A 14962-nucleotide genomic window follows, 5' to 3' on the forward strand; every position below is an offset into this window, starting at 1 on the left:
TGAGTTATTGTTTAGGAAGGAACTGCAGATGCTGGTTTGAACTGAAGGTAGACACAAAAAGCTGGAGTAACTCAGCGGGACAGGCAGCATCTCTGGAGAGAGGGAATGGGTGACGTTTCGGGTCGAGACCCTTCTTCAGACTGTGTGGTCGGTGTACTGCAGTTTAAACACATTCTGTTGTCACCTGATACTCAAGCTCGTATTTCCTGCAGGGCTTGTCAGTTACGGATCAGCAATTGGAACATTGCTCTCCAACCTAATCCAAGAGTAATTAGTTTCAATGCAGAGTCTTATGCCATAGTTTAATGTAACTCACGAACACAAAGGGTCAAACCTGGGATTTAGCGGGATTACATGAACGTTTTCAGTTAATACGCCATATGTTTCCCACATTGAAGGAGGCCATTTGGCCCAGTGAGACTATGCCAGCTCACGGAGCAACCCCAGTAATTTTCGCTCGAGCCAACTCTTCCAACACCGCCACCCTCAAATTCCCATCAACACTCTCCAGATTCCACCACCCTCCTATACACCAGGGGCAATTTAGAAACATAGAGTGGCTAATTTAGTGGCTAATAAACCTACCATCCTGTGTATCTTTGGTGCACCAATGTTTGCTTTTACATGGCAGACACAAAATGCTGGAGTAACTCAGCGGGGCAGGCAGCATCTCTGGAGAGAAGGAATGGGTGACGTTTCAGCTCGGGACCCTACCTTGGTGGCAACCAGATCAGTGGAAGTAGTTAAGGTGGAGGAAGATAAATATTTGAAAGATTGAGGAATTGAGGGCCATGGGGAATTGGCACAGCGAGGAGTTAAGGGCAGTGTGGTCATATTGAAAGGCAGGCCAGGCTTGAGGGGCCGAGTGGCCTACTCCTACTCAGATTTTCTTTTGGAAGTGGGAAGGAGACTGAAGCAGCCATTGAGTCTCAGGAAGAACGTGCAACCTGTTCACAAACAGCAGCAGAAGTCAGTGGAGCCAATGGAGCCGAGACAGTGGTGTGACTAAGTCAAAGTCAAAGTAGCCTTTATTGTCATTCAGACCTTACGGTCTGAACGAAGTTTTGTTGCCTTGCAGTCCTACATATAGTAAAAATGACAAAAACACACAATAAACTCAAATTAACATCCACCACAGTGAGTTCACCAGGCACCTCCTCACTGTGATGGAAGACAAAAGTCTTAAGTCTTTGTCTCTTCCCTTCTTATTCTCCCTCTGTGCCGAGGCGATCCAGGCTTCGGATGTTGTGACCCGGCCGGGCGATGGTAAGTAATGTCAGTCCCGCGGCTGAATCCGAGCTCTGCGAACGGGCCGGTTCAACTCCGCGGCCCGGGGCGGTCGAAGCTGCCGAAGCTGCCGCCCTCCAGTCCAGCGGACGCAGCTGTTGTTGCGGGAGCTCCGGAGAACAGGTCACCAACCTGTGACCTGCGAGCTCCCGGCGATGTCGTCCACTGGGCCCGCGGCCGATCCTCCGAGGTCGGGTCGCCGCTGCTGCTGCCCCAGCTCCCATCACCACTGCCCACAAAAGCCATTCCTTCACTCTCACACCTCAGTGTGCGCTCTCTACTTCCTCACCTCAGCAACTCTAATTCAGGAGGGAAAATGCCCCCGTCTCATCACTCTTTCAATGTCAGCACTTATCAGGCATCTGAACAATGTTATCAGCGTCTAGAGAGCAGAGCACAAAAAACGATGTGCGGGAGAGGAGAGCAGGGGTGGGAAGAGTGGCCACCAGTGACCGAGTCTGCTCAGTGCTCCCAGCTCTGCTCTGCACGGAGGGCGGCATTTCCGCAAGAAATGCAACACCTGCCCCTTCACCTCCCCCCTCGACTCCATTCAAGGTCCCAAGCAGTCGTTCCAGGTGCGACAAAGGTTCACCTGTATCTCCTCCAACCTCATCTACTGCATCCGCTGCTCTAGATGTCAGCTAATTTACATCGGTGAGACCAAGCGTAGGTTGGGCGACCGTTTCGCCGAACACCTCCGCTCGGTCCGCCTTAACCTACATGACCTCCCGGTGGCTCAGCACTTCAACTCCCCCTCCCATTCCCAATCCGACCTCTCTGTCCTGGGTCTCCTCCATTGCCAGAGTGAGCAACAGCGGAAATTGGAGGAACAGCACCTCATATTCCGTCTGGGGTCCTTGCGCCCCTATGGCATCAACATTGAATTCCCCCAATTTGGCTAGCCTGTGCTGTCCCCTCCCCTTCCTTCACCCTCTAGCTGTCTCCTCCCACCCTCCCATCCGCCCGCCCTCGGGCTCCTCCTCTTCCCTTTTTCCTTCTTTCTTTCCCCACCCCCCATCAGTCTGAAGAAGGGTTTCGGCCCGAAACGTCGCCTATTTCCTTCGCTCCATAGATGCTGCTGCACCCGCTGAGTTCCTCCAGCAATTTTGTGTACCTTCTGCTCTGCATCAACCAGCCGGCAGATCCATTCCACCTTTTTTCCCCAAACGCTCCTTTGTATGTGTGTGGGAAGTCCACGAGCATTCGGAAACCTGGCGGATCCGGGGCCCTGTGGTTTTAAAAACTTTTAAAACGGCAGATGCCGCAAACCTGAAACAAAAACAAAGTGTTGAAAACCATCAAGGACATGCAGTGCAGGAGTAATTCAGCAGGTCAGGCAGTTTCTCTGGAGAACATGGATCGGTGACGTTTCAGGTCGGGACCCTTCTTCAGATTCTTCTTTGGTTGAAAAGCACAGCAGGTTTGGCAGCATCTGTGGGAAAGAAAATGCAGGGTTAATGTTTTAGGTCAAAGGCCCTTCGTCAGATGTGAGAAAACAAACTCAGTTATAGTGCGATTAGGGGGAGGGATGTTTTGGCCAAAGAGAGCATCTCTGACAGGGTGAGGGCATATCTGAGGAAGGATATACTGGCGCTGGAGAGGGTCCAGAGGAGGCTTTAGTTTAGTTTAGAAATACAGCGTGGAAACAGGCCCTTCGGCCCACCGGGCCCGCGCCGACCAGCGATCCCCGCACGTTAAAGCTATCCTGCACACACAAGGACAATTTTTACATTTACCAAGCCAATTAACCTACAAACCTGTACGTCTTTGGAGTGTGGGAGGAAACCGAAGATCTCGGAGGAAATCCACGCAGGTCAGGGGGAGAAAGTACAAACTCCGTACAGACAGCACCCGTAGTCAGGATCGAACCCGGACCTCCGGCGCTGCATTCGCTGTAAGGCAACAACTCTACCGCTGAGCCACCGTGACCGCCCAGGTTTACGAGAATGATCACGGGGAAGATTGAGTTAACGTATGATGAGCGTTTGATGGCACTGAGCCTCTACTCGCTGGAGTTTAGAAGGATGAGGGGGAAACATCATTGAAACTACCGAATGGTGAAAGGCCTGGATAGAGTGGATGTGGAGAGGATGTTTCCATTAGCGGGAGAGTCTAGAACCTGAGTGCACAGCTTCAGAATAAACGGACATACATTTAGAAAGGAGATGAGGAATTTCTTTAGCCAGAGGGTGATGAATCTGTGGAATTAATTGCCGCAGACAGCAGTGGAGGCCAAGTCATTGGATACTTTTAAGACGGAGATTGCCAGACACTTGATTGGTAAGGATGCCAGGGGTTACGGGGAGAAGGCAGGAGAATAGGGTTGCGAGGGAGAGATAGATCAGCCATGATTAAATGGCGGAGTAAACTCGATGGGCCGAATGGCTGCCTTTCTACTTCTGTGGCTTATGAAGGCCCGGTTTGCTGAGCTGATGGGCTGAATGTTTGATGAAGCCATTCAGTGAAAGGTGAACGGGAGTAGTTAGAGGGAGTGAACAAAAACAAAGCGGAACTCTAATGCTGCGAAAACCTATTGCAGAATCTATTTCTATTTTGCCGAAATTCCCAAGTGACCCCCCCCCCCCCCCCATACACCAGCCAGTCTGAACGTAAATAGTATTTGGTTAGGTCCCAGACATGAGAAATTGTTGTTTGACAGTAGGCCCAACTTTCCATTAAATGACTTCATTGCACAGCCTCTGCGAAAGTCATTTTCCTCTCCATTGGCTGGCCCCGTGGAGAGAACTAGCTGTGGGAATCTGGAGAGCAAGGCACAGGATACATGGGCGGGAACGTTGCCTTGTTTCCGTGTGTCTGAGCCCTGCAAGGAATGCTATTTCTGACATACTCCTGTTTAAATTGTCCAGAGCTGCTTCAGGTAAGTGTGCTTGGAGCCCTTGCTCCTTCTTGCAACTAAACTGCTGTCAATGTTTCATGGAGCCACTCACAGACTACCTGGTTAATCTGTCTTCCAAATGCACTCGTACAAATTCACCTCTTCTTTCCGTGTTCTCATGCGACTTCATCAGCAAGTCTTTGTGATAATCGACGTCCCTATTGGAGCCAGTGACAAACGTGTGGGATTATTTTGCGTTTGGTTGGTGAGATACCATGGTGATCGCAGGGAGAGGTCAAAGCGTGTGTTAAATGAATAGCTACATTTAAAACGCTGGAAACTTCATTTTAACGTTATTGCAATTTAGCCTTTGGTTTGGTAATTGTCCCAGTGAAGTAACTTGGGTTAGTTTGCGACATATGAATGTTGCGGTAACAGACTCGGTCAGAATTTGTTGATGCAAAAACGAAATACTCGTGGATGCTGGAAATCCGAAAAACAAAGAAAATGCTGAAAGTTCTGTGGGTCTGTGGTTTGCTTTTTGCTAGATGTACGCAATGTGAGAATTTAACTGAGTCAACTTCACACAGTGCAGTCATAAGCCCACAGCCCGGATCAGAGAACATTGTTTTGCATGCCTCTACAATGTCTTGGGATGAGATGAGGTGATTAGTGTGCCATGTATGTTTGTTTTAACCAGAGGTGCTTATTGTCATTATGGGTGGATTAGCTTGCAGAATATTTTTTTTAATTAACATTAATTTATGACCAGGTGCCAAACAAGAGAGTATTTTGCTAGATATATGTTGTGTGTTTTTGTGTCCCATATTCTAACTGTTACAATCTTAATGGAAAGCTGATTTCCCCACGGAGAAGTTAGGGCTAATGAAAGAGGATAGGCAGCTGCACAGTGACTGACTGTTGTTGGTTGATGTCCAGTGAAAGCCTCGCTCTGCTGAAGCCACCGTGTTTTTCGGTTTGTTGATCTGTCTCTGCATTCAAGAAAATTCCTGAGCCTTAGCGAGAAAGAGATAAAATATCGTGACCCTACCGCAAGGTGCTCTTGGTCAAGTCCCAACTCGTAATAATGAGTGGTGCTCAAATCTGTTCATCCGTGTAACCCGTGTAGGAGGGAACTGCAGATGCTGGTTTAAACCGAAGATAGACACAAAAAGCTGGAGTAACTCAGCGGGTCAGACTGAAGAAGGGTCTCGACCCGAAACGTCAGTCCGAAGAAGGGCCCGAGACCCTTCTTCAAACGTCACCCATTCCTTCTCTCCAGAGATGCTGCCTGTCCCGCTGAGTTACTGCAGCATTTTGTGTCTATCTTAGAGCCAAGTAACTTTGTTTTGTGCCACATATTCTACGCAAAACAGAAACTACTTAGATATAATTTAGATATAATTAATTGCCACACAACCAGGGTCGGTGGAAATTTGGGTTGTCACCAGCAGTACAATAATAAAGAACACACAATAAAACTGTAACACAAACATCCACCACAGCATTCATCACTGTGGTGGAAGGCACAAAAATTTGGCCAGTCCTCCTCCATTTCCCCCCCCGTGTACAGGACCAGAGTCCAGAGTCAGTCCAGGATCGGCTCTTCCTCACCGGAGACCGCGGCTTTAAGATGGTGTAGGCCGCAGGCCGGCGGTCGAGATTTAAAGTCCCCGCCGCAGCCAGAAGCACCGTAAACTGCAGGGCCGGCGGTCGAAGCTCCCCTCCCGGGGTGATGGTAAGTCCATGCCGGGCCCGCGGTAGAAGTTGGCCGCGGGCCGGCAGTGATGGCTTCTTCTTCCCCCGGGTCCCCCGCGAGGGATCCCGGGCTGTAGACGCCGCACCAGCTGGAGCTCTGCAGACCGCGGCTTCAGGCTACGACTTCAGGCTGCCGGCTGCCCCGGGCCAGCGAAACGGAGCGCTCCCCTCCAGCGAGCCCCAACGAGGGCTAACCCGCTCCACGCCGAGAGTCTACACTGCGCCCGCCGCTGAAGCCCCGGGCGCGTCTCCGGGAAAGGCCGCGTCGATCCTTGATGTTAGGCCACGGGGGAGGCGACCTGGAAAAAGTCGCCTCTCCATGGAGGAGGCGACCGAAGCGGTTTCCCCCTTACCCCCCCACACCACCCCCCACACAAAACACACAAAGGAACATTTAATGCAGACTTTAAAACATACGAAAAAAATAAAAAAAGGTTGAAAAAACTGACGCGCTGCTGACATGGCTGCTGCAGAGCAGCGCCCCCTTCAGTACAGTACTGAAGGGGTAGGTAGTACAATTATGTTTTTACAGGTATATGCCAACTTTTTATTATTATTTTTTAAATTGTGTATGTTAATTATAAGCTATGTACATACATAATAATCATGGTATATAACATAATACATTTCATGCCAACTTGATGCCAACTTTATGTTGTGCCTGGAGATGACTTTACTGCATCGGTAATTTTTTCCACTGCAATGCTGGTATTGCAGCCCACAGTTCCTCCAGCACTATGTTTTTTTGCTAATGAAAAACCAAGTTTTAATATCCCCTAAGGTTCACTTGCACCTCCTCCAACCTCATCAACTGTACCCGCTGTTCTCGGTGTGGTCTTCTATACTGAACATCGGGCCGCCCGTAGCGGCGACCACGGGTGAACAACAAAGAGGAGGATGACTGAACTTTGGTGCCTTCCCTCACAGTGGGAAACTTTGATTCCGCTGTGTGAGGATGTTTATGTTAAAGACTATCGTGTGTTGTGTTTTATTCGTATGGTTGTATGGTGACACCAAATTTCACCGTACCAATTGGTGCATGTGGCAATAAATGTCTCTTGAATCTCTATATATTGGCGAGACCAAGCAGAGACTGGGCGATTGTTTCGCTGAACACTTACGCTCAGTCCACCTGGGCCTACGAGATCTCCCGGTTGCCAAACCTTTTAACTCCCCCCTCCCATTCCCACACTGACCTTTCTGTCCTGGGCCTCCTCCACTGTCAGAGTGAGGCCACATGCAAATTGGAGGAACAGCACCTCATATTTCGCTTGTGCAGCTTACAACCCGGCAGTATGAACATTGATTTCTCTAATGTCAAGTGACCCTTGCATTCCCTCATTCCCCCCCCCCCCCCCCCTACCCCCCCCATCCTAGTGGTCCTACTAGTTCCACTGTTCGCATCCCTGTATCCCTTCGTCATTCCCTCTTCCCCAGCCACCAATGTGTCTTTATGGGCTCCACCCTTCCTTGGTCATCTGTTGGTGGTCCTGCTTTGTTCTGGCATTTTCTTACATCCAGTTCCCTCCCCTCTACTTTCACGCTGACGAAGGGTCCCGACCCGAAACGTCGTCAGTCCTTTTTCCCCAGAGATGCTGTCTTGACTCGCTGAGTTACCCCAGCGCTTTGTGTCTATCTCTTTTATCAGCCCCTGTTCCCCAGAAACTTTGTTAATGTTTTAAGTTTTCTGATGGTTTATCGCTAACGCATGATGTTCTGCTACAAGAGCTGGCAATTGCTAGGAAGTGCTTCGATAAATGAACAATCCCCTGTGACAGTATTATGAGGCAAGGGTTGACCCATTTTTAATTGAATGGTGCCTTCTTAAAATGGTCCGAATAACATTACGAGAGTGTTAAGTAGACTTTGTGATTTTGACATACACCACAGAGACACCTCCTAACTCCCTCTCCTCCGACGCTCAGTCTGAAGAAGGGTCTCGACCCAAAACTGTCACCCATTCCATTTCATGCAGGGATACTGCCTGCCCCGCTGAGTTACTCCAGCATTTTGTGTCTATATCTTTGGTGTAAACCTTACGAGAATTTAGCTGTGCCGCAAAATTATATTCTGGTTTATCGGTTGGGCTTGTATACTCTGGATGAGAGGTGATCTTTTTTTTTTTTTTTTTAATTTATTGAACATGTTAAAAAATACAAACACAAATAAACTTGTAAGCAATAAAAAAATAAAATAAAACACGAAGGAAAACAAACAAATAAGTAACTCAAATAATACAAATAATATCGTTCATGTTCAAAAGGGGTAAGAAGAAGTTCGAAAACTTTTCTGGTCCTACCCCCTCTTATTTTCTATACATTTTCATGGAAAAACAGAATAATGGGAACAAATTGAATTATTGAAACATATAAGATTATTAAGGGTTTGGATAGGCTAGAGGCAGGAAATGTGTTCCCGATGTTGGGGGAGTCCAGAACCAGGAGCAACTATTTAAGAATATATGGTAAGCCATTAGAACGGAGATGAGGAAACACTTTTTCACACAGAGAGTTGTGAGTCTGTGGAATTCTCTGCCTCAGAAGGCAGTGGAGGCCGGTTCTCTGGATACTTCCAAGGGAGAGCTAGAGAGGGCTCTTAAAGATAGTGGTCAGGGGATATGGGGAGAAGGCAGGAACGGGGTACTGATTGGGGATGATCAGCCATGATCACATTGAATGGTGATGCTGGCTCGAAGGGCCAAATGGCCTACTCCTGCACCTATTGTCTTTTGTCTATTGAAGCTGTGCAGGACAGTGGTGTTGAGAAATAGTTGCTGTCTGTGTCCTCAGTTAACATCTTGACAAATAGGTTTTAACTTAAAAAATGTTTTTAATGGAAACATCATGGGTGTAGCTGGCATGAACAAGGAATAACCCATGCCTTCTGGGTCACTATCCAGCTATCTTTCCAACTGGAATTGTGACTGTTGTTTGGACCTGATACCACAGTTGCTGTTTCTGTTAAGTACAGCTAGTTTTGGCACTGAGCCAAGCTTGTACAAACTTCTATCCGTTGAAACATTTGTCAAATATCATGGGTGTGTGCTTGTCAAGCTATTGGAAGAGAAATGTTCACATCTTCACAATTTGTTTTTAGTATAAATTTTGTATTTTAAAAAAGGTAAATTTCTTTACCATTAATAGTGTTGAGTTTAGTTTTTAATTTGGAGATACATCGCGTAGACAGGCTCTTCGGCCCACCGAGTCCGCGTCGACCAGCGATCCCCGCACACTTACACTATCCTACACACACTAGGGACCGTTCATTACGGGCTAATCTATGGCCTTATTCCATATACCCCTCGTATTTCCCTTCACTTTAGACTTTAGAGATACAGTGTGGAAATGGGCCCGTCAGCCCACCGAATCCGTGCAGACCAGCGATCACAGAGTACTCCAACACTGTCCTACACTTGGGACAATTTACAATTTAATCAAGCCATTTAACTTTGGAGTGTGGGAGGAAACCGGAGATCCCGGAGAAACCCACGCAAGTCACGGGGAGAAGGTACAAACTCGATACAGTCAAGTAGAAACATAGAAACATAGAAAATAGGTGCAGGAGTAGGCCATTTGGCCCTTCGAGCCTGCACCACCATTCAATATGATCATGGCTGATCATCCAACTCGGTATCCTGTACCTGCTTTCTCTCCATACCCCCCGATCCCTTTAGCCACAAGGGCCACATCTAACTCCCTCTTAAATATAGCCAATGAACCGGTACTCAACTACATTCTGTGGCAAAGAATTCCAGAGATTCACTACTCTCTATGTAAAAAATGTTTTTCTCATCTCAGTCCTAAAAGATTTCCCCTTTATCCTTGAACTGTGACCCCTTGTTCTGGACTTCCCCAACATCGGGAACAATCTTCCTGCATCTAGCCTGTCCAACCCCTTAAGAATTTTGTAAGTTTCTATATGATCCCCCCTCAATCTTCTAAATTCTAGCGAGTACAAGCCGAGTCTACAAGTACCCGTAGTCGGGATCGAACCCGGGTCTCTGGTGCTGTAAGAAATTGACCTTTTTTAAATTCTAAATTTACACTAAGAACAAATTGAGATGTTTCCACTGTATCTCTAAACTAAACTAAAGTGATCACGTTCACTGTGAAAACACACATTTAAGAATTTATTACTTGTCCAAACCTTTGATATATAAATGTTTTGGTGTTTAGTAAAGTTTATAAATGGAGCATGCGAACTCCGTATAGACAGCACCCGTTATCAGGACCAAACCTGGGCCTCTGGCGCTGTCAGGCAGCAATACCGCTGCGCCACCTTGCTGCCACGTGGATAAGTATAATTAAGTCAAACCAGATTTTTGCATATTAAAAAAAATACATGCCATTGGATATAAAATGTCACCTATTACTTTTCTCCAGACATGCTGCCTGAACCGCTGAGTTACAGTATTTTCGTGACTATCTTCTGCAGTTCCTTCCTACGCTTGGTTATCTGAGTACTAAAACAGTTTCCATGGGGAAACGTTTGTGGTTTAAATCAAATTATGAACGATTTGGAGAGCTAGAAAGATTTAGTGGAAAAATAGAAACCAGCATGTCTACAGAGTGTGGGAAGGAACCAGAGCCCCTGTAGCAAGCCCATGCAGTCACAGGAAGTTCAAATGATGCACAGACAGCACCCGTTGTCAGGACCAAACCTGGGCCTCTCGCGCTGTCAGGCAGCAACTCCACAGCTGCGCCATCGTGTTGCCCTTCCTATGAAAAGTCCAGTGTTGTGACCTGCCCTTGACTCCAAACTGAGCATTATGTTTGGAACTTCATCCTTTATACTGTACATGACGACAGAGGTTAAAACTTGGCTCAAACTAGTGGCAGCAGAAGGAGTCGTTACCTTGTCCATGCTGTACTGTACTGATCCAACACTAATGGTAAAGACAGATCTCTGCAAAGATCATTAATCTCTCCCTTCAGACGGCATGCACCAGAAGTTGGATTGCGTACAACATGGAAAATTATACCTCCGGTGAACAGAAGTGAGAAAGTTGATGTCTTTTCCATGAGGCTCAATAAAGATCACAAAGTTCAGAAACAGTTATTGCCAACTTCCACAGAAAGCATGTTCCATTCACCAAACATCAAAAAATTGCACCAAAAATATAAAAATGTATAAGAAGTTTGAACGTAATGAATTCTTAAATGTGTGTTTTTACAGTGAATCTGATCACTTTAGTTTAGAGATGCAGTGTGGAAACAGGCCCATCGGCCCACCAAGTCGATACCGACCACTGATCACCCGTACAGTGGTTCTATGTTATCCCACTTTCACATCCTACACACTAGGGGCAATTTACAGAATGCAATTAACCTGCAAACCTGCATGTCTTTGGGGGGGAAACCGGAGCACCCAGAGGAAACCTACGTGGTCCCAGGGAGAACATGCAAACTCACACAGCACCTGAGGTCAGGATTGACCCAGTGATTCTGTCGCTTTGAGGCAGTAGCTCTACTGCTGCGCCACCGTGCTGCCCTTGTTTTCATCATTCTAGTTGCTCATTTGCATTGGCTCCGATGTTCGGAGTGGCGGCGCGGCTCTGGCTGCAGCGGCTCACCGGCAGTCCTGTTTGTTTTGTGTTTTTTTATGTTGTTTATTTCGTTTTGGTTAGTCTAGTTTTTGTTTTTTTAGTTTGTGTTTTGGGGGGGGGGGTTGAAACGGGGTTTGCTGTCTCTCCCTGCGGGGGAATGCGACTTTTTTGTCGTATTCCCCTTCTCTGCCTCCGTCTGCGCTGAGGCCTAATGGCGGAGCTGGCGACCTCGAGGCTCAGGAGGCAGAGCCTGTCAGGACTCGCCCTGAGCTCGCTCCCGTGAGGGCGGCCCGGCTCGGGGCTGGAACAGTGCTTCCATGAGGGGCTGTGACGCTCCCGGGAGGGCAGCCTGGCCCGAGGAAGGAACGGTGCTTCCGTCGGAGTGGCCGAGCTCGGGGAGGTACGGCGTTCCCAGCCCGAGGGAGGAGCGGCGCCCATGTCGGGGCAGCACAGCCCGAGTGAGGTACGGCGCACGTGTCGGGGCGGCCCAGCCCGAGTGAGGAACGGCGCCCATGTCGGGGCAGCACAGCCCGAGGGAGGAGCGGCGCCCATGTCGGGGCGGCCCAGCCCGAGGGAGGAGCGGCGCCCATGTCGGGGCGGCCTGGCACGGGGCTGAGAAAGTAACGGTACTCACGTGGGGGCGATCCGGCTCGGGGCTGGAATGGTGCTCCGGTGGCTGGGACGGTGTTCTGGCGGTGGTGGCCTGAGTCCGGGGTTCGGCCGCGGGCCAGCGGCTGCGTCAGCAGGACTGGTGGGCGGCAGCTTCGACCACCCCGGGGCGCGGTGATTGAGCCGCGGGACAGTTTTTAACATCGCCCGGTGGGGTATCGCCTCAGCGCAGAGGGAGAAGAGGAGGGAAGAGACTGCAGCCCTAAGACTTTTGCCTCCATCACAGTGAGGAGATGTTGGGTGGACTCACTGTGGTGGATGTTAATATGTGTTTATTGTTGTTTTTTATTGTATTGTATTGTATGTATGACTGCTGCAATTTCGTTCAGACTTCGGTCTGAATGACAATAAAGGCTATCTAATCTAATCTAATCTAATGTTTAATCTGACCCATATTTACCAAAATGGCAAGTATCACAAATATGTATTTCAATTTTGATTTCCCTGGCAGAAGCAGTATGCTGAATAACAGATAACTTTACAATAACTTTGCAGTAAATGGGACCTGACTCGAGTAGACAACTTGGTCAGTATGGATGAGGTGAGCCGAAGGGCTCGATTCCGTAACACAAATCTCTGATTCTAGTTTTTTTTAAAAATAATAACGATCGAGAAAAACAATTTTGGGGATTTGTTTTCAACATAATTAGAAGAAATTATTGGCTTGGATTATAACCAATGCAGTTACACAAAATTTACCACAGGATCTAATTACAGGGTCTGAAGAAGGGTCTCCACCCAAAACATTTATCTTCAGTTAAAACCAGCATCTGTAGTTTCTTCCTACACAGGGTATAATAAGATTTGGAAATACAGAACCTGGACTTCCTTGGTGAGTTTTCTCTGCATTGAATGACTGGTGGCCATCTCTGATGTTTAAACTTTGTCATAAATTGATTGGGATTTAGTTTGTGTGTGCTGCTTGTGTTCCTTGCGTTTAATAATGGGGGGGGGGGGGGGTCTCACATGACCATCAATAGCTTACACACGAATGCTGGATTTTTTAGGTTTTGAGGGGAGATTTCTGGTGACAAAAGGTACTATCTTTCTTTAAGGTGTTTGCCAGTTGTCCAAGTGCCCAGCAGTAAGAATGTGTCATGTGCTGCAGCATATCACAAGATGCAGGGTCAGAGACCAGTTGCCCAGAGTTGAATGTGCACGGGACACTTGAAACGATCAAATGTTTTGCTGGGATGGGTCGTGGGAAGCGGATTCCTGTGTTTGCAAGCACAGAACAAGACGGCATAAACCCCAAAATAAGAGCTGGGCGGATAACCTGCTGGTAAATATGGTTACGATAGACACACAAAGCTGGAGTAACTCAGTGGGTCAGACAGGATCTCTGGAGAAAAGGAAGCGGTGACATTTCGGGTCGAGACCCTTCTTCGGAGAGTCAGGGGAAAGGGAAACGAGAGATATAGACAGTGATAGAGAGCGATACAGAACAAATGAATGAAAGATATGCAAAAAAAGTAAGAGATAAAGCAAACAGGCCATTGGGCAAGGTGTGGGCAAGGTGAAAACAGAGTTACAGACAATGAAACTTCCTTCGCTCCATAGATGCTGCTGCACCCGCTGAGTTTCGCCAGCATTTTTGTGTACCATGAAACTTAACAAGATGACTTTGAAGCTAGAACAACGACAGGTGGGGGATGGATGGAGAAGGAGGGGATGCAAGGGAAATGGCCAGTTCTGAAGCGATCAGGGAAAGCCAACTAGCTTTCCAAATCCTATCGTGTGTTTCAGAATCAATCCTGGACTTTGAGGATACTGTAAAATGTTCTCTGAAACTAAGAAATCGGGCAGAATGAGGAGGGAATCTGGGCAGTGACCCACTGTATGCTTCCATGGTTTAGTTTTTGGTTTAGGGTTTTGGTTTAGGTTCAGTTTAGGTTTTATGTTTTGTGATACAGCATGGAAACAGGCTCTTCGGCCCACCGAGTCCACACTGCCCATTGATCGCCCTTTTACACTAATTCTAAGTTATCCCACTTTCTCATCCACATTCCCAAGCACATTAGGGAGCAATTTTGCCGAGGGCCAATTAACCGACCAACCCGCACGTCCTTGGAATGTGGGAGGAAACAGGAGCACTCGGGGGCAACCCACGCAGTCAAAGAGCGAGCGTGCAGATTCCATACAGACAGCACCCGAGGTCGGGATCGAACCCGGGTCTCTGCTGCTGTGAGGCAGCAGCTCCACCAGCTGTGCCACCGGGTGGAACATAAAATACCAGGTATTTTTCGAGGTGACTTAAATGAACATGAATTATGTGCACCCAGCATTCACATTCAAATCATGCTTCAAAAATGTGCCTTTCAACCCAAGAGCATTTAAATATATCTGTCAACATTATCCCTGTTTTGGCAGCAAACATTCTCGCAGATTTGAAGCAGCTGAGTGATGGCGTTTGGGCTGGAACAGTAGGAAGGATGGGGTTGGCATTACAAACTGGGGCAGATGCAGCAGGGTGGCACAGCTGGATAGTTGCTGCCTTACAGCGCCATAGTCCCAAGTTTCATCCTGACTACGGGTGCTGTCTGTACAGAGTTTGCACGTTCTCCCCTTGACCGCGTGGGTTTTCTCCAGGTGCTCTGGTTTCCTCCCACATCACAAAGACGTGCAGGTTTGTAGGTTAATTGACATCTGTAAATTGTTCCAAGTGTGTAGGATAGAGTTAGTGTGCGGGCGATCATTGGTCAGTGCGGACTCGGTGGAGTGTTTTGAAGCTGGGGTCATATTTATGAAATAAGTCAAGTCAAGAGAGTTTATTGTCATGTGTCCCAGATAGGACAATGAAATTCTTGCTTGCTGCAGCACAACAGAATATTGTAAGCAAAAATACTGAACAGTTCAGTTCAATATAC

At 47.8% G+C, this 14962-nt stretch overlaps 1 protein-coding gene across 1 annotated transcript in view; it reads left to right on the forward strand.

Annotated features, from left to right (window-relative positions):
- Positions 1 to 4002: 4002 nt before the first annotated feature.
- rin2 (Ras and Rab interactor 2) overlaps positions 4003 to 14962 on the forward strand; it is a 94853-nt gene continuing 83893 nt past the window's right edge. Inside the window, exon 1 of the mRNA XM_033026419.1 lies at positions 4003 to 4165. Within this exon, the coding sequence (XP_032882310.1) occupies positions 4118 to 4165 (48 nt within the window). The 5' untranslated portion in view covers positions 4003 to 4117. The remainder of the gene's footprint in view (positions 4166 to 14962) is intronic.

Source organism: Amblyraja radiata, chromosome 8, assembly GCF_010909765.2.
Source record: "Amblyraja radiata isolate CabotCenter1 chromosome 8, sAmbRad1.1.pri, whole genome shotgun sequence".
NCBI lineage: Eukaryota > Metazoa > Chordata > Chondrichthyes > Rajiformes > Rajidae > Amblyraja > Amblyraja radiata.